The following is a 22972-nucleotide window of genomic DNA, read 5'->3' as shown; positions in this document are numbered from 1 at the left end:
ATAGAAAAATTATATTGGACAGAAAAATGCCTATGTATTTTTAATATTTTTCAACTGCAATCGTAACAATGTGTTAGGTGCCTTGAATTACATTTTCAAGCTTTTCTACGCAACAAATACATTTTTATCGATATTTATAGAAAAAAAACTAAAAAAAGTTTAAAAACTAAAATGTCAGTAAACAGCTCAAAACAAATCAAAATATTTTGAAAATTTTATAAAATATATAAAATGCCTATATAAACATTCAGTGAAAATTTCAAGTTTCTGCGGTTATTTGTTTTAGAGTTACATCAAAATAAGAAAATCGCTAAATGTGAAATCCAGTGAAAATCCAATGTTGTAAAAATTTAAATTTCAAACACTCATAAAAATTTAATTTGAATTTCCGGTGGACATTTCTTTTGAGATAAAGATTGAAAAACTTGTAAGGAATCTTGTATTAAATTTCCAAATATTAGATTTAAAAAGAAATTTTTTTATGATATTTTATGATTAGCTTAAAATAATTTGCGAATTTTTGTGATTTTTACGTATTTTGTCGAACTTTGAATGATTATAAAAAATATTGTGACTATATGAGTTTCTTTTATTTTTTAACTGCTTTTGTAATAATATGTTAGGAGCCTTGTATTAAATTTTCAAACTTTTCTACCCAACAAATAAATTTTCATCGATATTAATTTAAAAAAAACTAATAATGATCGAAAATTGCATATGCATATAAATAGTTCAACTTAAATCGAATTTTTTGAAAATTGCATTGTGGATAGAATATACTTTTATAAACATTTGGTGAAAATTTCATGTGTCTATGGTCATTTGTTTTAATGTTACATCAAAAACCAAAATCGATTTTTTCGAAAACTGATTGTGCGTAAAATTTCCCGTTTTCCCCTTAATTTTTAGTTTGTTTACTCCGATTATTTAAAAAAAAATTGATTATTTTTTATTTTTGACCCCCTCCCCCCACAAAGTACCAACTAGATTCACTTTCTGATTGAACAAGGTACTGAAGTCGAAAACCGAAGCACTTTTATTGTCCCAAAACGTGATAACAGACACACAAAAAAAAAACAAACATCATGGTAAAATTAATACATTCCTCGCTCCGCTCAGAATCTAATATTTTTTGTCTATGTAGTTTTTAAAAATCTATTACTTTGATCAATATGATATATTATTTTGAATTCAGTATTTTTTGTTATTTTTTTTTTATTGGTACAGCATCAACATCGTGGTTATAGCTTACTATTGATTAGGTTACATACATGGGTTTTCTTAATTCAGTATTTATTAAAGTATACAATTTCACTTGGAAAATATAGTAAATATATATCATTTCATCGTTAATTTTAAGCTCGTGAGATAGCTTTTTAGAGTACCCGAAATTGTTTAATGATTTTATATGTATATGTTCAGTAAACATGTACAAATCTGTTCCAAAAGTCATTTTTTTTGGGGTGAACGCAATGTAAGGGTTTAAAATCGTGTGTGAATTTGACACTATCGTTTTAGATTGTTTGGACTGAAACCAACGGACAATTTACTGTTTATTTTATTGGTTTTGAAAAATAGACAGAGAAAGATATAGGGCACAATGCCAGTCCTAACCTAACACCTAACCTTACCAACTATAGGACACTAACGATTTTTTTGGACCTTTTTTTATTTACATTCTTCCCACTTAAATGCAAAAAATTTGATTTTTATCGATGAAGATAAAATAACTACACCGATTTATTTCAACACACAACGACAAGAACTTATTATATAATATAATGTATCATAATCAGGTATCTATATCGTCTTACCGTAGTATAACAAGTACATGGATCATAGTACGTACATGGTGATGACTGATGTTACAATATTTGTTTTGTAATCATTCGTTTCTATAACTAGCAAAAAATAAGTCTTGAAAAAGTATTCTTAACACACCTGCAGATCTATATGTACTGCTACTGCAGTCTGCAATATCATTGTATTTTATGTTGATAAATGCCGAGTGTCATATAATATTATTATATATTTATAATTAACAATTTGTGTTAAATATTCTGGTTTTTATAAATATTTCTAAAACTTTGTTTATAACCATCACGATTAATCAGTACACGCGCCTGTATAGGTATATCTACGTGTTGTTTTACTCGTAAATTGTCTAAGTACAAAATTATTTAGTTATGTACACAATACCACACTACATAATATTATAGTATAAATGATAATAATCATCTGCAATAAACACGAAGTACAAGTGGGTTTTTTATTGCCAGACACCACTTTTCAAGAAATTTTCCGAAATACTTAGTTGCAGGTCTTGTTGGAAAGTATTTGACTCTAATATTACCTGCAGTATAATATTGTTGAAAAAAAGTGTGCGTTGGCGTATAATTTTCTTTTAATGTATTATATTGAATTATCTTTACTATACTACATAATTATTACTTTCATTTATCAATATTTTTTTTTTACCCAAACTATACTGTTCAGTCTTCTATGATTTGTCATTAGTTATAATTGAATTGTAAACATTAGGATGGTTTAATTATTATAGTAACATTTATACCTCTGCACCTCTGCATAAAAGCTTTGCAAACGTAAAACGAGTGAAATTTATCAATTGTGATCGTTTGAGAAATTTCTCCCTTCAAAGCGATACATCTCGATAATTAGGTAGGATAGGTACTTTATTTGTATTAGAGAAAAACCTTGCAGAATTAATTAAATTTAAAATTCTATTTTCTACTAACATTTTGTTTTATTTAAAAATGAATCAATAGGTAGTATTATTGTTATTTATATGATCAGCGATAGCCATTTTATTCGCGATATTTAAGTAAGGTATTAATTATAATAGGACCGTGATAGATGAATTTTTTACTATTATTCAATTAAAGTTATTTTTTAACACTTATGAAGTACGATTTAGTAGTATAATTAATTAAAATTAAAAAGTATTCATATTTTCTAACTATAAAAACGTTAGGATTATTAACATGCTAGACGCCTATAGGTAGTCAGTAATTTCATAAAATTACGTTTAATTGAATGATATATAAAATTTAAAATAAGCGATGACAACAATTTGACATTACATTAAAACTTAGTAAGTTGGTTATCGATTTTAGGTATCTTTAATCGATGTAAAAATTGGACAAAACTAAGAAATTAGTATTATTATTTTTTAAATATTTTTAATTTATGTTATATATAAAAATAAATGGTTATTTAATTAATATACATTTAAATATATTAAGTTTCCAGTCTATTTAATTTAAAATGGTACTAAATGCATTAAGGCTTTACATAATATACCTATATATATCATATAATATGTATAGGTATATAAAAAGACATTATCCTAATATTATGTCAGTTAAAAAAATATACAAAGACTTAATTCATTATGTAACTTATTTATTAATATATAACTGATAACAATTTCAATTTCTCTATCGTATTATTATTTTTGATGAAATAACTGTTTGGTTATTTTCAAAACAATACTTTCAAATTGTTCAAACGGAAAGCTAAAATAATATATATAATACATTTCATCTAACTGTTTAAAAAGCCTGTATGTTGATAACAATACAAAAGACTCGTCAAAACGTATTAATTTTATGTCCCTGTTCATTCGGTCATATTTTATTTCTCTTGTTCGTCTAACTAAGAGTATAAAGAACAATACATCACAATTTATTTATTTTTTACAACATGCTTGTTCATCAGTAAAAACACATCAACATTTTTCTTGTTGGTTATAATGTATATATTGTGTATTTTTAATCAGCCTCTTTGTGTTCACTGAGTACGCTAGTGATTATTCACCGATTTATATATTTTATATAAAATTACGCTAGTACTATAAAAATATATCATAATATGTGTAATATTCAAATTTACAGAAACTAATTAATTATATATTTGAAAGGCTGATATACAAATTTAACTGTACAATCCGTACATTTACACACACAAACAATACAAAATAGAAATTAAAATGTCATTAAATAAAAATATAGAATTATAGTATGGTGTGACTTGGGACATAGGGTTTGTCTTGGCTAAAGAAATTTTAACTGTCGTAGAATAAAATATTAGAACAATGAAAACTATTCTTATAAGTTTACTATCATATAAAATAGCTGTTAAGAATTGCTTTTATTGTAGTAATGCACCAAAATTTTTGTTTTGTAATAGCCGATTATTATTATACTTTGTTTTTACTAAATTATGTTAATTATAGACTTGCCATCGAATGAAATGGCCAAAAGATCGTACCAAAGTTATACACCGTACAATGGCACAACGGTGCAATACTATCTGGATGACGTTGACGATATTGATGATGAAGACACGGATGAGGATGATGTGAAAATCGATGATGATGATCGGGCTTATAAAAATCCAAGAAAACTACCATCATCCGAATGTCCCAGAAACGAAGAGCAAGCTGCATTCATGGTATTATTTATTTGATATAATGCGTTAAACAAGATTTATATATTTTTAATTATAGGTACCTCTATCAGTATTTATTGTATGAAAAATTAAGTGGGATATATTTTTATTGCACTAGACATAATTATGTGACTATGTGACTACTGGTATAAGAAATGAACAAAGTAAAAAAAGTGTAGTTTACAGTTATTTTATGAATTTTTAAATATTTAAAATTGAAATACGTTTTAATACCTTCTATCCTGCACGTTGGTCTATCTGAATTTTACATATGTCTAATGATAATTTTCTAATTTCCAAAAAATGAAAAACTAAATTAAATTTTACCTTACTTATGAGTTAAACCATCGAATATCTGTTGTAAATAAAAGGTTAAACGTAGATTAATAATTAAATATTATATCTAGAGCTAAAGTCATAAACTTGTATTATTCCATAGAAATACTAGAAATACGTTGGAAATTAAAATATAGGTAAATAATGAAATTACTGTCATGAAAACAAAAATTGTTGATATAACTAACAAGTCAGATGACAATTATGTTTGATATATACCAATATATACTTAAATCAATATATTACTATAAAATTACTGACTTAGAACTTGTATAAAAACAGATAAAAATTGTAGTGCTTATTAAATTTGTCATTATTTTTTTAGTTTTTATTAAATGTATTATAAAACAACAAATACATAAATCACAACATTTTATGGTTAAATTAATACTATTTCTTGATATTACTATTATTTTAAAATAAAATTTGCAATTCAAAATTAAATCATAAATATATAAACTTATTTCCTGATCAGAATTTTAAATTTTTCTTTTATATTGTTTTAAGTACTTTAGATTTCACAAAGGGTTCCTATTTTAGATTAACATTTTACATTTATATTTAATGAATTTCATTATACAACAATTTTGTTTGATATAAATTAACTTCTTATTTATTATTTATTTTATAGAAAATATTGAAACCTTACAAAAGAAACCAGACAAAAATAATAAAAAAACGTTTTGGTTAATTTAATTTAATGTTTTTTTTCTGTATTGGTACTGTGTCATGGATATTGTACTGTTTTAACAAGGTTTGGTCCCTAATATTGTTTTATTTTTCTAATAACGTTAACTTGTTTTATCCATTTTAAATATATTTTTACCTTCTGCTTTATTTAAACACTTTCTTATGGTACAATAGTCAATAGAAAATAATCAGCTATTTACAAACTGTAACAAAAATGTATTATACTTTTACAATTAATTATAAAATTAAATATTTATGTAAACAGTAGCCCCTAACTTGAAAATAAGAACAATTTAAACTATAATATATTAAACACCAAGTTTGAAAGATCTAGCTAGGTATTTGTTATGTTAGTAGGTACATTAATTTTATTGAAGTATTTACTATATTTTTAAGCATTCATAAATTGCTTCAAATGTTATTTTTTATTCGACATCTAAATGTAAAATGTATCAGTTTTATTCTAAGTCACGTAAAAAATCATTAAACATTTAATGAATCAATAGTTTTGTGCTAATGGTCCCTTAAACATGATATAGTGGTGTATCGGTGTATGGCTGTTTTATTAAATTCTAGTAAATCATTAAATTCATTAATTTCTTATGAAACTTGGCATACGATGGTTATTAATTTATTTTATAGGAAAGTTCAGTTGAAATCCATTTAATTGCTTCATCAGACAATTTAAATATAATTTTTTTCTGAAACAATATTTATTTATTTTTCTGCAGGGACAATCATGTTTACGAAAATGTTCGTCTGACGAAGATTGTAAAAGCAAGAAAAAACATTGTCTTTGTGATGGACTTTGTGGAATGTCATGTGTAAAACCAGGTGAACTTCGTACTATTATATAAAATAATTAACGGCTTTTTACGGCTTAAAATTTTAACTTTTAAGTAAATTTAATGAAATTTAATATATTACTATACATAAAACTGAAAAACGAATAGAACTTATCGACATTGATAAATATAATATGCATATTATTTACAGTAAGTACATAAATACCTATCATGAATTTTTGAAAAAATAAAACTATATGAACATCTAATATCTCTTTTAAAATATCGATATTAAATTATTTTAGTGTTACTAAACATATTGATATTATATTTTAGTTAAAACCAATTAAATATATTTTAAGTACCTATGTGGCAATGTACTATGTTTCACTAATTATCATCAAATAATTTTGGTTCAATTGAGACGTAACGTAGGTAATACCATGTTTGAGGTATTCAGAGAGTATTCGTAGAATTATATGTCATAGGAATATTGACTAAAAACCATATTATACACACTTAATTGTACGGAATATTAAAATTGAATCCAATTTCCTAGGTCACTGAACCAAGTAGACATTTTAAAATATAGCTTTATCCAACAGTGCATGTAAACTAAAAGTTATGCTATAATGTTACTTGTCTTAATTTAAATAATAAAAATTATACAGTACATTGTTCAAATTAATAGTAACTTAATTTTCTAATTTTCAAATTATATTTTATGTTTTATGTGACACTATAGAATTATATTTCAAATTGAATTATACGCTTTCCTTGAATTTTAGGTTCTATTAAAACTGCACCTGTACGTTAATACAGCTGGTACTACTATACATATACTTTTAAATTAAATATCCAAATACGAATTTCAATAATTAATATAAAAGGTATTTTAGTATTTGCCTATAATGATTTTGTATTTATATAATAAACTAATACACTAATTTTCATGAGGATATTTTAGTATGAATTAAATTAATTAATAATAAACTCTAAAGGGAACTTCAATTGTATTTTTCCATAAAAGGATAGGTTTCAATCCATTAACCTTGAAAGGTAGTCATTTGCTTTTTGTTTTGTTGAAACTAAACTCTAAGGAGACGGTTTTCTGGTGAAAACTATTGTCCATTATACATCAAAGTAGATAATATAATTTTGTTTCATCGTGTAGTTTTTGCAATGTGGTAAGAAATGGGTATTTTGTGTAACACAATAGACTTAAAAACGAAGAGAAAGTTGGTGTGAAAAGTTTCAGTCGTCAAAAAACAAAAAAACAGGCTACAAAAGATTTGTGTGGATTTGTGAATTTCAAGCTAGATTTATAAAAATGGAAAAAAAGAAACGAACGAAAATTTTGCCCCAGGGAAACTTTTGCCTTAAGGTTTTTATTACGCTAGCGTAACTGTACTCAGTGGTCGCATAGACTTTATGTTCGTTTTGATATTCTGATCCTTCGGGGCAAATTGCAATGGTCGTTCCCTTTATAAAATTTCCTTCTTCTGAATTCTTTTCATGATAGGTATAGGTACTAAACATGGAAATTCAAGTTCCGACATCGATCGTTTAGAAAATGTTATCAAAGTACTCGTATATGATTATTTGAATATACGATATAGTAAAGTATTGTCACGCGTTGTTAATCACTGTATTAACTTGTATACTAAAAAAGGAGCCAATTTGTTTTGTAAAAGTTTCAAAAGTAAACTGAGAAGAATGGGGTTTTTTTAAACTAATAATAGCGTAGGTAATTACTTTTTCTACAAAAATAAAAACGAATTCCATGAATTGATTTAAGTATATATCTGTCTTATATTTCAATTATAATTATGTTAAATAATATTAAGTAGTTGTTAATGCAAGTGTACCACACGTTATACAGGATGATTATTTTATCAAACAACACTTATAGGGTGTTCGTGTTAAATACCACCTAACATACACCTATAACACACAAACACCACCCAAAATCACCCAACTTTGGGAGGCTATATCTTGTAAACGGATTAACGAAAAATGAAAATTCATTGAAAAAATAACCTTTTTAGTTTATGATATTTTAAGTATAGGTTGTCATTTGAAAATCAAAAGTTGATAATGGTTCACCTGATAAATATAAGAGTGAAAATATATAGTTCTAGAACAAGATGGATCTAAAATTTTGAAAAAAAAAAAATTTGAAAAAGTCAATAGTTTTTGAAATAATGAGTGTTGTTTGATAAAAGAATCGCGCCCTGTATATGTTCAAAATACTTTTTCTCCATAACTAAGTTTAATTTTTATTCAAATTTGATTGATTGAATAAATAATTATTTATTTAATACTTTTGAACATGCTTTTATTGGCCTTGAGATACGATAAAATTGATCATTAGCTTTACTTTTGCTTAATTTAATTACTTTCATTTGAATATTTTAAATAAAATTTGCTTTTCAAAAGTACCTCTGCGATTTTAAATGAATACTTTATTAACCATGTTTTTCATTCAAATAAATTAAAATTTGAGACAATCCATCCTAACAAATTAAAAACAATGAAATTTAATAACCAACAAGGGAAACGTTCAGCAGTGTTTTTGTGTAAACTATAATAATAAATTATTTCGATCGCGTTATCATAACAGGCCCCAGACACGTCCGCTAAAGAGGTTTTTGAGCTTCGACATATTAAGCCGATTGCTGCATATTTTGTTTTACACACGTTGTAACATCTGTTGACAGGATAACGTCCGTCAAATTATAATAATTATTGTGGTATCGCAACACCGTGATGTTTACATTCACATTCAACAGTCCTATCATATTTATCTATTGCCCAACAAATATTTTTGAATAATTCTAAAACATTATATAGAATTCAGTTCAATTAAAACATTTAAACCAATAATTGGAATTGCTTTACTTATATATTAATCAATGTTTAATTTTAGGACTAACGCATTTTTTTATTATTTAAATTTATCATTTGGTTGACTATGAAAAATGAAATGAAAACAAAATTATAGTTATAATGTAGTATAGACTAGAAGAAAAGAGAGAGAGAAGAAATTTATATATATATAAAATAAATAAAAGTAGTATAAAAATACGTACCATGACAGTATAAAACATTGAAACACTTTGTGGATAAAAATAAATATGTATAAAATCCAAAGTTTTGATCATGTATCTAAAAATTTTGTGCAACAATTTCTTTAGAAGAAACGATTTCTTAAATAGAAATCGATACAACTTAAGCATTTAGTAAAGTAAACAAAATATACATTTTTACTGCTCCAAAATGGGATGACAGACATATACATATACATAAAAAAAACTATAGTTGTTAAATGAATATATTTTTCTCTCTGTTCAAAATTTAAAACATGGCATTACTATTACATTCATTTTACTTTAGTCTAATTTTTTAATAGCTTGAAGAAACACACCATACCATAATAAGATACACTTTTTATTTTAAAAGGATGTTATTTATCTTTTATATTTTTACTTTGCCATTAAAGCTGCGCAATTGTCTAATTTTTATTGGAGTCATCTACACTCCGTAAGTCTGCTTACGCATTAAATATAATATGGCTAGTAAATAGTAAGTGAATGATGTTGGTGGTATTCTGAATGCAAGAAAGTGTTTGAAAACCAAACTGTTGAATTTTGACCTAACTTTTATATGTTTAAGCTCCCGAATATATTGTGAACCTACTGTCAACGATTCTAGGAATTATCTTACAAAGACGTAATATTTTAACTAAGAATTTCTTTGTGTTATACTAAAATTATTAATTAATATATATTTCATCTGATTACAAAATAAAAACAATAAGTAATAAGGATAACAGAGAGAACATTATAAATAAAATATGCATTTTGCGAAGAGAAAATTTATTAATAAAACTTTAGGTTTATATTTTCTAAAATATTTGTTTACTAAATCCAGATTACTGTTTTTAGGACTAAAATAAATTTTAAATTTTAAAAGTATTATTAAATATTTTAGAAACTAATCTACGTTTATATATAAAAAAAAAAAACATTTTAATTACCTGTTTTTTATTATTATTTTTTAATTTAGAGACGTATTAATTTATTTATACCAGAACAAAACACGTCAAAAATTAATAAAACTAATTTATGTATAGGTAATAATTAGGTATAAATAACTGATAAGCTAGAAAGTAGTAACTGATTAGTTTGAAATTTCAGCAGGTTAGATTCATAAATATTTTTGTTCATAATTTCGTCTTTTAACTATCCGTTTTATACATCTTAAATTACATTTATTAGAACCCGTCTTCATTTTAGAAACTTTCTCGCGATTACAATTGAATTATCATACAATTTTACTGTGGGTATTATAATAATATAATCACATAGCTCTTATTTTTAATATTTTTGCAGTCATTAATTGTCTGATGCGATTGTAAAATAATTGTAATCAATCTGACTCTTTAATAAAATTGTAGCTTTTCCTGTTTAATTAACTGCAGAATTTAGGGAAACACAGTGTGTAAATAGAAATTCTCTGTAGATTTTATGTTCTAGTTTTACAAAAAAAAAAGTTTTCATTAAGTATTTCCGTGTGATAAACCGAAAAACGTCGAGCGACATTATAATTCAGAACAGCGAAACTCCATTGGAGACGGGACAAGTACCTATATTTAAAAAATAAAAACCACTTGGGGCCGAGTTAACATAGAAATAGTATGATCATTATTCAAAAACTAGAATAATTAAAAAGTATGTATAAATACTGCAGTATAATTAGTATAGCAAATTAAATCGAAAAAAAAATGTGAAACTCGCATCTGGATGTATAGGTTATGAATGTACATTGAGTAGTACAACTCTATTGGTTGTGTTGAATTATATTTTAATCATAAATCATTGTGAGTATATGCGAAAAATGATTCTGAGCGAAGATCGAAAGGGGGCGGTTGATACACAATTTATTTTTAAGGATAAATAGCGTAATTATATTTTATTTATATAATCGTACCTATTTATTTCCTGATTAGATGAATGTGAGTGAACTCATTTTCGGCAATAACAACGCAAATAACCAGTGACAGTTCTGACACACATTAAAAAGGTGTGAATTGGGAATGGTATAAATAGTTTAAAATTAGTTTAAATATTTAAATATAGTGTATAAAAAATTAAAATGAACGTAATGGTGAAACGTTTCAAGTCTGTATGATAAATATTTTTTGAATAACATAAGTGTTATAAATGTAAATCGTTTTTTCTCTTTAAAAAAATCAAATTTTATCAAAATAAAAAGTTCAAACGATTTTTGTCACCATATACATTTTTGATACTTTCTTTTTAATTTTTATAAGAATACTTATAAAGAATCTTACATCAAATTTTTTACTCCATGAAACAAACATTTGATCATCATAAATAAAAATATATATAGTTATAAATTAAATATTATCTATAATTAGCCAAACTATTTTTAAAATTTTCATCATGTCTCGAAAATACTTATGAAAATATTTGGTAAAAATTTACTTTCCAAATAATACCGAAAACGATTTTATTAAAAAGTGGTATTGCGGCCATATCCCATATTTTCAATCAAAAAAAGTTTTAGGGTTTTTCGACTTTTACCAACTATATTAAAATATTAACAACCAGAATCCGCACTCACGAAGTTGAATATTGAAGTAATTTTTCTACAGCAAAACATGACGACTGACAAAAAAACCACATTATTGTATAGGTTGTAACACCACTATCAGCTTACTTAAAATCTAAAATACAAACACTTTTTTCATATTTTTCGAGAATAATATGTTAATTTGCTAATGTTATGACTACCTATTACCTATATTTTTATATAATTTTATACGAATTATGATTATGATTACACTTACGTTATGCTTGTATATTTTTAGATAAATAAATAGATATTCTATTGATTACCGTTCCCCTGTATTGTAATATTATACTTTCCGAAGTTTAGTAGGTAAATTAAATATTAAATCCATGATGAGTAATTTAGTTTGATATTTATGAACGAAAACTATTACAATCGATTGTTTTTAGTGTAATTTAGATATTTACAGTAAAGGTTATTGCATCTCCTTTTATTTTGGAAAGGAAATAAATATATTATAGGCATTATAAACTATATAAAGCAGAGCATATTTTAAGTAATTTTCACTGGGTGGCACTTCAATAAAATTGTCTACCAGAGGAACATAGAAAGAAAATTAACTCTCCTATCTCAACAATTTTGATATAGGTTTGTTAACTGTACTCTACTGAAAAATACATCTACAAGTTGTATATAGGTTTATTTATTGAGAATTTGAGATATTATTATTATATCAAAATAACCGATTTTTCAATAATAAAACTTTGATAAAATAAGTAGAACAGAGTATATAATATATATTTCTATCATTATCTGTATTTTAAAAAATACGTGTTAAAATTTAAATGTTTGAATCTATGGAAAAAAATGTTTGTATAAATTCTTGATTCTGGTATAGCTCTGGGTCAGGTAGTTTCCTTCTTTTCTCTTTAGATTCCAGAAACTTAGCACTTTTAATGACAGCTATATTATAATAGTATACACTATAGGTATACAGTCAACAAACAGGATAAGATCATTACTATTTATTAATACTAAAATTCGTCCAATATGGGCTTTTATAGCAAATTACGGACCGATTGAAAAATATTTCTCGAAGGGCCGAGACAATCCAATCCGGCCCTGGACGAGTATAAGTATTTGATATTTCAATCACAGAACAATGCTATGAAATATGAATACTTCTAAACAATTGTATAAAAGTAGTATAAAATTTACCTATACAGTGTATGGTCGCCTCGCCTGTCTTTCATCAGGAGTACAGGACGAAAATTCAAAATATGTAGAAAATTAGAAATGTTGTAATATAGCACCTTATTCCCACCCAACCTTCATTTTACAGTGACGATCGACGACTTCCGAAGAAATTGATAGCATTGTTAAAATTATGTGTACTATTTTCGTACTACATCAGTACAACTATATCTATTCGTATAATTTATATTATCAATAGGTATATAATATAAACAATTCTGACAAGCATGTGACATGTTCTACATTCAATAAAATATTATTATTGTTTATTATATAGTATGGGATAAACTATACAAGAGTCGAAAGCTTAAAATAGTTTTATGTTCTTTATACATATATTATATACATAATAATTGACATTGGTAACTATCGGTCGTTATGAGAATGTAGTCAGTGGCAGTGTGGCACGATCACCCACCAGTGGGTATAGCATTAAAATATCACTGGCGGGCACTAGTGCCCCGTACTTTGTATGTTAAAATATGCTATGATATAAAGGTATAATTTACCACTGACATACGTATTATAATTATATTGTGATATTTGAATAAACATCAGGACATATGGACATTAGAATTCATAAAACTATCGCGTGAACATCAAAATAAAACAACCTGCCATGATATTATATTCATAAATTGTAATTGTTCAATGAAGGCAAAATTTATGTGACGTGTTATTTAGATTTCTATAGAGTATTAATGGATTATAATAAATATAGACTAATAATCAGTAGGTAGGTATAGCTACCTAGATAATTGCTATTCAGTATTCAAAGCTAAATTTAAATGCAAAACAAATTTTCGTGTTCAAATGTGCTTTCTTTTGGAACTTCATTTGCACGATTGTGAAGGCGACAACAGCCACAGGGTCTGGAATAAATGACTTTGTGCCAGATAAATCACCCCCTTTTGTCCATGGTCGAGATTGGAGTGTGTTGTAATGGTAATTGTAATTGAATTAAAACGAACTCGACCATGGAAATACTTTTATTTTTATTTTTCATTCAATTGCAATTTGTTGCTTGTGAAATCACATTTTAATGTGTTTCAACTTTGCCCAAGACGTTTAACATACCTTAAATCTATAAACCCAGTCAACCGTCATTGATTTAGTACAGTACTTAATCTTGAGTTCAACTTATTATTTTCAATTAACTCGCAGATCCATTTAAAAATCGATATTTAACTTATCACGAGCACCAGAGTCGAATAAGTTAAATTATTTGCCATTGCACGTTAGAAATTTTAGAAATATTTCGATGACCTTAAGGGTGGGTATACGACATTAAATTTCAAAAATCATTATTAGTTAATTAATTAATTTTTTTAAATGTAAAACATATGGTAATAATCTGGGTAATCTGGTAATTTAAATTTACTACCAACTTAAGTAAGCGTGCCCAGGGCTTAGAAGACAGCATAGATAGAGATAGTAGTGGAGGCAGCGAAAGTCCTTCAATGATGTAAAAGCTCATGAAGAAGAAAATATAACTAACTATGCCATAATTTAAATTTAGGATAATTTATAATTGTGTATTACATATTTGTCGGCTAAATATTTGTAGTTCAATTCCTGAATTTTTGAATAGCGCTTATATTTTAGTACCTACTAGTTTTTTGAACTAATAAGTCACTCAAGAATAGCGTGTTCGCATTAATTAATCAAATTTAATAATCTATTATTACTTATTAGTTATTACTAATTAAATATCGTTAGACTAATAATATTATAATATATTACTATACAGTACACTACATATAAATACATATGACTACAGTTATATACATATGTGCTAGTTGAATTTTGTATTCTATTGTAATCGATCGAACAATTTATACCACACTGCAGTTGTACACTTATATATTAATAGGTAATATTGATTTCACGTGAATTATACAATTTTGAGTGACGAATTTTGATGGGTTTTATTGTGATGTAAATCGAATATTCTTCAATACACTTACGCAATATTTGATTTTATGTTCCTTCATTGCGACAGCTAACAATGGGAATGTGGGATGAGCTCTACGAGGTCTTTTGTTTGTTCAGTTTTAGAAGCAAGGAATGACGATACGGTTTTCCCGACGGTATATATCTCTGCTGTCTCCATGTTATCGAAACATCCATTTTCAGAATTAAGCTAATTATTCTTTGTCCCTTCCCCCTTCCACTGTTAAGGCCATTCTGGAACCACGACCACAACTTATCATCATCAGCGCGAATTAGTATATGGCAGCAAAACGATGATGAATTTTAAATGCATATATGGTTTAATCCTACTAGTGTACGTGTCGTGGTATATAATATATACATATATATATATAATATAATGTTGTAGCCTTGTATGTAATACATAATATTATGTCATTTAATGTCACTGGTTTGTGAGCGTTGAATTAGGTAAATGTATTATTGATCTGTAAATCTGTAATATTTAATTTTCGGTGAATATTTTATTCAATATTGATATTATTTTATCGAGACAACCAGTTAAGAATGTTTTGTTCAGTTAGGTACTTTACATGTAAGACATTATACCACAGTATATTAATATATTATATTATTACAATACGGCTATTACAATTACAAGCGTCCATAATTGTATAAGAATACTTACATAAATTTCTTTCTGATCTCCTTACAGCCATTTAATATAGGCCTATATAGACCTCCCCCTCTCTCATGTACCTTTCCAGCTTTAAGTTGACTCAGCAATTAAATATTACACATATATTTTTTATCATTATTAATGCATAGCCATTGCCATTAAAACCATAATCTTATTATAAATTATTGCTAACCTGATTAAATTTATTGAATGTAACAACATTTTAAAAGGTAATTGATTTATTAATATAAATATAATTTTTTCTCTAATTTAAACGTCTGTTTTAGGCACAAGATTTCTGTAGTAATAACACATCACTATATTGCTAAGATGTTTTCTCATTTGTATTTAGTTCAGGATTATTTGATGATGAGAAAACTATTATTTCAAAAGTTTTTCATTTTCTTACAGCATGTGCCATCTAAAGCTTAACATAAAATAGAAAATTCTATCTTATTTAATGCGCAATGAACATCAAAACATTTTAACAGACGACTACAAGTAAAACATTTAAATGCCCAACTTAATTACATGAAATAGTTTACTGTCTTATTTGATTTTTATGCATTGGTTATTGATTATTGATTATTTTATTACAAATATATAATTATAGTAAATACCTATATAACTCAAATTGATTGGGGGTGAAAAAAAATTCAAGTTATCGAAAATTCGAGTTATTGAGGTTCCATTGTAAATGTAAGTTTGCAATAAAAAAAAAAAAGAAACAAACTACTTATGATCTATAATATTCGTGTAATTGATAATGCAATAAATTTTTAAAGATTTAAAATTTTATTATTTATTTATAAAGATCTAGGTTTTATACTCTTATGTCTCATCATATATTTATCCTCTTAAATAACTTCTTTCTAACTCATTCATTTTGAGTCTGATTCTTAAAAAATGTTCTCACTTAAGGTATGAATATTTTTTTACGTCATTAAATATTTGTTGGGATGGAAAAAAAATTATAAAATTAATTTGTAATATAGTATCTTGATTCTTAATAAAAAGAAATTGTGAATATCATCCTATTTTTTAGCTAAAAACATAAAAGAGTAATCATAAAAAAATAAATATTTTAAGCTGACAAAATTCATATTTTTATAAATAGGTACTTTATGAAAATTATGTTTTACAGACATATTTTAATATGTTGTAAAACAAATTTTTCCCTAAATCTAAAAGTAATATATTTCTAAAAAACAAATTAAGATAGATCATCCGTGGTGTCAGTATTTTGCATTTACACACTCTCATAGATTTTATTAATTCATTAAAAATACAGAGAAAAATATTTCTTATAAAATATTTAAAAATCGTTAAAATAAAAAAAAAAATCTGAGTACATGAATAGTACATATTTAATAAACATTTATTATTATGTCTTTTTTATTATTTTTATATTGAGCTGACATTTTTATGTCGATCATTTTTTTCAGTTGCGTTCCTTAAAATACATCGAGTTAATATATATATATATATATATGTACCACTAATGGATAAGCGTCGTTAAGTTTAACAATTTAAAGTAGAATGGATAATGGTAGTCTCAATTGTTACAACTTTTAAAATGATTTTATAAACCTTAATTATTGCAAGTTTCATGTTATAATACATTTAAAATGTTTTCATGATTATGTAAATGACACAAGAAAATATATCTAGAGAACATTTCAAGTATATAATATATGGTTATTCATTTTTGAATTACAACAGTTTAAGAACATTTTTGATGAGAAATTGTAATTTAAAGGTGATATAAAATGAATTTTCTATATTTATCTAAAGTACCGATCAGATTAATTTTTTTACCTACTAGAAAAGATGCAGTGACGGTCCTTGAACAATTCCAGGGGGGGGGGGTGAAATATTTTTCATATTAAATACAATAAGTACTCAAAAATAGAAGTCATAAAAAAATATATTTCAAGTAATAATTTTATATTTTATATTTAACCAAGGGGGGAGCGATCCATCCATCCCCCCCCCCCCCGTAGGACCACCACTGAAAAGATGCTGAAGTAGAAAATTGAAGTGTTTTAATATCCCGATAGGTGAAAACATGCATAAAATAACAGAAAGACACATATCATTGTAAAATCAATAATAATAATAATAATAATAAATAAATAAAATACATTTATCACTCCACTCACAATCTAAAATATTAAATTGTATACCTAACATAAAATGTTCATCATTAACAGAGTAAAATAGTTTCAGGGTATAAAATCACTATAATAATGGCTTGTTTGCCATTTTGAGTGTACTTATATCTAAATTTTATCAATTTATATGCTATTAATAAGTATACACAAAGTTGACGTTATGATTAAGAACAACTGTTCTGCAACTCCGCTTGGAGGGTAGATATATACAATTTTACTATTTATACAACGAAATTGATTAATGACTGGAAGATGTGTTAAACATAAACGAATTAGTTTAATATTTTCTGTCAGTTTATAGACTCCAATTCTCTCTCGTCTCAAAATTATTTTTGACACTTAAATATTGTCCGTAAAGTCAGATAGAATTAATCTCAATATGTTATAAATAGGGCTCGGATGTTGTTGCACTAAAAATGTTATAAAATTGATTGCATTATTGCAGTGAAAAAAACCCAAAATTGCACTTAAAAATTGCAATAAAAAAATATTTTGTACCAAAAAAATTTAAAAAAATATATTAACAAATTATTTTATGAAATGGATCAAGTCGTTTTATTAAGTTATATTATGAAGTTTTATTTGATATGGTTTAAACGAGTAGATAACAAAAAAGATTCAAATTCAAATTCTCGTCAGTTGTCATTAAAAATCTGGTAAATTGTGCGGTCTTCTTATTTTTTCAGAAATCTACAAATAATTTTATCAAAATTTCAAACTTTTTATTTAAACTATTTTTGATTTGTTTTTTAAAAAAAACCTTACCTTACTTTAAAAATTTTTGCGCTGTATAATCTAACAGAAAAAAGTGAAAACATAAAAAAAAATATAAAATTGTATTGAAAATGACGACAATCAACAAAATTGCAATAAAATTGAAAAAAGGTCAAAAATTGCAAAAAGTTGTTTTATAACTTATAAAAAATTAATAAATAACGTAGCTTTATCGTACGTAATTTATGTCCAGTAAATAAGTTTTAATTTTTAGAAAATATATAAAATTAAAATTAATTGAAATATTATATTAATATAATTTTTAACTAATATTAATAACAATATAGATATCATACAGTAAAAATGATGAAATATTTATTACGTAGGGTCGACGAGTCAAATTTTTTGACTTCAGATATCAAGGCACATCTTATCGTTGACGTTTATAGGTTATTGACCAAAAATTTACAATAATATCGTTTTCTTAAAAATATAGTTCATGAATCTGCATGTATTTAAGTAATTTTTCGGAAGAGAGATATTATACATGAACTATATTGTATAGGTAACAGTTTCTGGAAAAATTTTTTACGAGGGTTACTTCATAGATTATCCAACATGACATTTTAGTTGACCACGTCTGAGAATAAATCCCAGACACGAATATATGACTACAGTTGTTTGAGATTATGTTATAAAGTAAGCATTTTGGTTCAGAAATATTTAAAAAAAAATTAGAAACACTTACAAACATTTTACAAAAATATTTAATATTTAGATGTTAACCGAGGTTTGCGAACGCAGTTATGTATAATTAATGGCAAGAATTTATCTATATTTACAAACCAGTAGGAATTAGGAATCAATCATAATAATATTACAATTATTATTAATATATTCACGAAGATTTAATTAAAAACTTCAAACAAAATACTTAGACGTATTTTGAGTTCACCTAAAAGCGATAAAATATTTCATTCAATTGCACAGTGTTTGCAATGAGCATAGACATAAGGACCCAATTATAAAGTTTAAGGTGAGGAGTTAAGAAATTTGTAAACTTTATAGCGAAACCTTTAAAATTATTTTTCATGTTCTTAGACTTTTCATTAAACTTACTTAAGGTTGCTCTGGTTGTGTTTTTGTCTTTTTTAATATATATTATCAGAATATTAAATATGTTTTGTGATTATATAATATGTTAGCTATAGTGATAAGCTATCACTGATAACTAAAACAATATAAATTAAAATTGTTTCTACTAAGTTATACAAATAAAAAATTAATATATTATAATATGGAAGTGCATACATTTTTTATTGTTCACTGTTAACTATGTTATCATTTTTATCTTAATTGCTCATATACTCTAAAGTAAAAATGTATGAAATAATCATCACGTTTATCCGTTAAAACTATTGTAAGCTTAACTATATCCGTAAATTCAGATAGCCTATAGTTAGGAATGTCTTATTTTACTTATAAAAAAGGTAGAATTTTTTTCAGACCATTGTCGTACATTTAAGTAATATTCGATTTTTTCGAAAACAGAAATTGACCAAGTCAATAAATTCTATTTTATTATAAAGTTAAAAAGTATTTCAAACATTAAATATTATATTATCAATTACGATGATATATATGTTTATGTATATAGAATACAGTGATCAATGCTATGAAACATTTGACAATCATAATATAGTTAATATTGTCGGCGAATCAGGTTTTGAACAAAACAGGTGTTACTTATGAAAATTCCTATAATAGGCTTTCGATATCAAAGATATTATTATTGTTGGATTCGACGATATTGTCATTGTAAGACGGCTGGATATAATTATTGTTATTTCTAATAATAACAAAATTATATATTAATTATTGGTAATAATATTTTTTTTTTTTTTTTTTATTGATTAAGCTCACTACGACATCGGATATTAGATGGAAATTATGGAAATATACTATTATAAAACAAGTAGTACACGTCTTAAATAATAGATAGTTGAAAATACAATGAGAGAGTAGTGTAGTTAAGTCGTGTTGAGAAGATTGGTGGCTATGATGATTTGTATTGAGGCGGAAATTGAGTATTGGGGTCATGGTTGAGTGCTGTCGAGTGTGAATCCGGATATAACAATATTATTGTGCACTAGAAGTAAGAATTACTGTATTTTCAGGTATTAGATATCGGTACCTATACCTTCTTCAAACAATTGGAACGTAAATCATTATATTCCTACAGAAACCCAATGTAGTTGTAGTTTAAATTTTAATTTAGTAGAATGGAATTTACCAGCATTAAAGATTTCAATATTGTTGTTGTTACAAATTGCGTACAAATATTGGCATAAATATTTTGAAAGCCTTGCATTTTTTGGTAGTTAACATGACGTATACCTTGTCTTATGAGTTATGGATAAGGTATAACTCACAAGAATTGAGTAGTGCATCCTCTATAGAATATAACGGCCAACGGGGTTGGTAAATTGAGTCCCATATGACCCTAACTCGGTAAATTGAGTCCCGGGGAAAAATAGGTACCTAGTAGGTAAGTTGGGAGTTTACCAATTATGCTTAAAATGACCTTTTAATATACCAATTACGGTCAGTCTTTTTTGGGTCGATAGACCAATTGCGCTCAGTTGTTTTCAGGGATTATAATATTATTCTACAGTACACCTAGTATATAAAAATACTTTTATAAAAATTTGTATTATATAATTTTTTCAGTCAATACAAAAAAATTATACAATGAACGTCAATATTAATAATAATTGTACAATATAAATCTATACCAAATCATACACATAGATAATATAATAATAATAATATAATCATACACGCCAATAATAAATAATTAATATACATAAAAATATAATATGTCTGTATAGTGTATAGTACCTTTAGACAGTGTGTGGAACGTACAAATTAGGCAGATAAATAATAGGTGGATAACGATCATAAATGATAATGAAAACTTGTTATACTAGTAATCATCTCTCAAATTCATACTTTATAATATGTTCGATAGTAATAATAAATAAAATATTTTACTATTATCAGCTTGTAGCTTGTCGTATTTTCCTGTAATTTCGTATACGTTTTGCTTTAAATTAAGTATATTTCAATGTATATTAGATAGCTATATTTAATTATGTACATACATATTTAACTTTTTCCGCCGTGTAGTAACTTACTTACATAATATGTCCATTTAAAATAAGGAACCTAATATACAGTATAAGTATAGTATATAGAATATAGTATAATATATAGTATAAGTAGCGCAATAATTGGAGTACTGACCTAAAATTTAAGCGGCGCAATTGGTATACTGACCTAAAATTTAAGCGGCGCAATTGCTATACTGACCTAAAATACAAATATTGTTTTAGGCGCAACTGGTCCATGCCCGGTAAGTTGAGTCCCAGAAAAAATAAGGTAGTAGGTAATTTGAGCCCCGGGGAAAAACGATTTATATGCATTTAAAATTTAAAAATATGCACTATAAAATTTTTATTTGTAGACATTCTTTGACTGCATGTAAGTATATGATTTTGAATATAGCAACATGAATTTTAATTGCATTTTTATTAATTATATGATTATTTTTTTTGCAATAAAAATGCATGTTACTATTTTCAAAATCATATACATGCAGTCAATGAATGTCCACAAATCATAAATAAAAATTGTATAGTGCACATTTTTAAATTTTAAATGCATATAAATCGTTTTTCCCTGGGACTCAAATTACCTACTGCCTTATTTTTTCCGGGACTCAACTTAACTACTACCTATTTTTCCCCGGGACTCAATTTACCGAGTTAGGGTCATATGGGACTTAATTTACCAACCCCGTATAATAGGTACTTAACTACTGATTATAACCGTATTAATAATTTCATAAAATTAAACCAATACCTAGGTATAAATAGGTAACTATACCTAGGTGTATTGTATTATTTTTTAGCAAAGCTTAACATTTTGTTCTTATTTCCTTGTGTTTCAGTTACTCCCGATTTTTATTTTAGTGCATTCACTTTAAAAACTTTCATTGAAGCATTGTTGTGCGATAATTTTGCAGTAGACAGATTTTATTTTGATTTTTGAGCGTTTGAATTAAACTTGTGAACTCTTGAATCGAAAATTAATTAAAACCGTCCATCTTGCTGAAGAGACAAGTTGAAGTTCAAACAATGATTGAAAATAATAAAAAAAAACCTACTCTCATCATCAGCTATTTGCTTGTAAAAATAAAATCATAATTTTAGTTGTGAATTTGAGATGATTTTTTTTCTTATTTATATAATGTTTGGATCTCGATTTGTGACAAAATG

The 22972-nt window shown here is 25.8% G+C and overlaps 1 protein-coding gene across 6 annotated transcripts in view; it reads left to right on the top strand.

Moving 5' to 3' along the window:
- Hasp (Hig-anchoring scaffold protein) overlaps window positions 1-22972 on the top strand; it is a 74638-nt gene that overhangs the window by 2521 nt on the left and 49145 nt on the right. For all 6 annotated transcript variants that reach the window (XM_015514259.2, XM_015514250.2, XM_015514227.2 and 3 more), the window contains exons 2-3: window positions 4256-4473; window positions 6228-6330. In XM_015514259.2, the coding sequence (XP_015369745.2) occupies window positions 4256-4473; window positions 6228-6330 (321 nt within the window). The remainder of the gene's footprint in view (window positions 1-4255; window positions 4474-6227; window positions 6331-22972) is intronic.

The sequence above is a fragment of the Diuraphis noxia genome, unplaced genomic scaffold (genome assembly GCF_037042655.1).
Source record: "Diuraphis noxia isolate RWA-SAM2 unplaced genomic scaffold, SU_Dnox_SAM2 contig0004, whole genome shotgun sequence".
Taxonomy (NCBI): domain Eukaryota; kingdom Metazoa; phylum Arthropoda; class Insecta; order Hemiptera; family Aphididae; genus Diuraphis; species Diuraphis noxia.
This window is presented reverse-complemented; position numbering and strand designations above follow the sequence as displayed.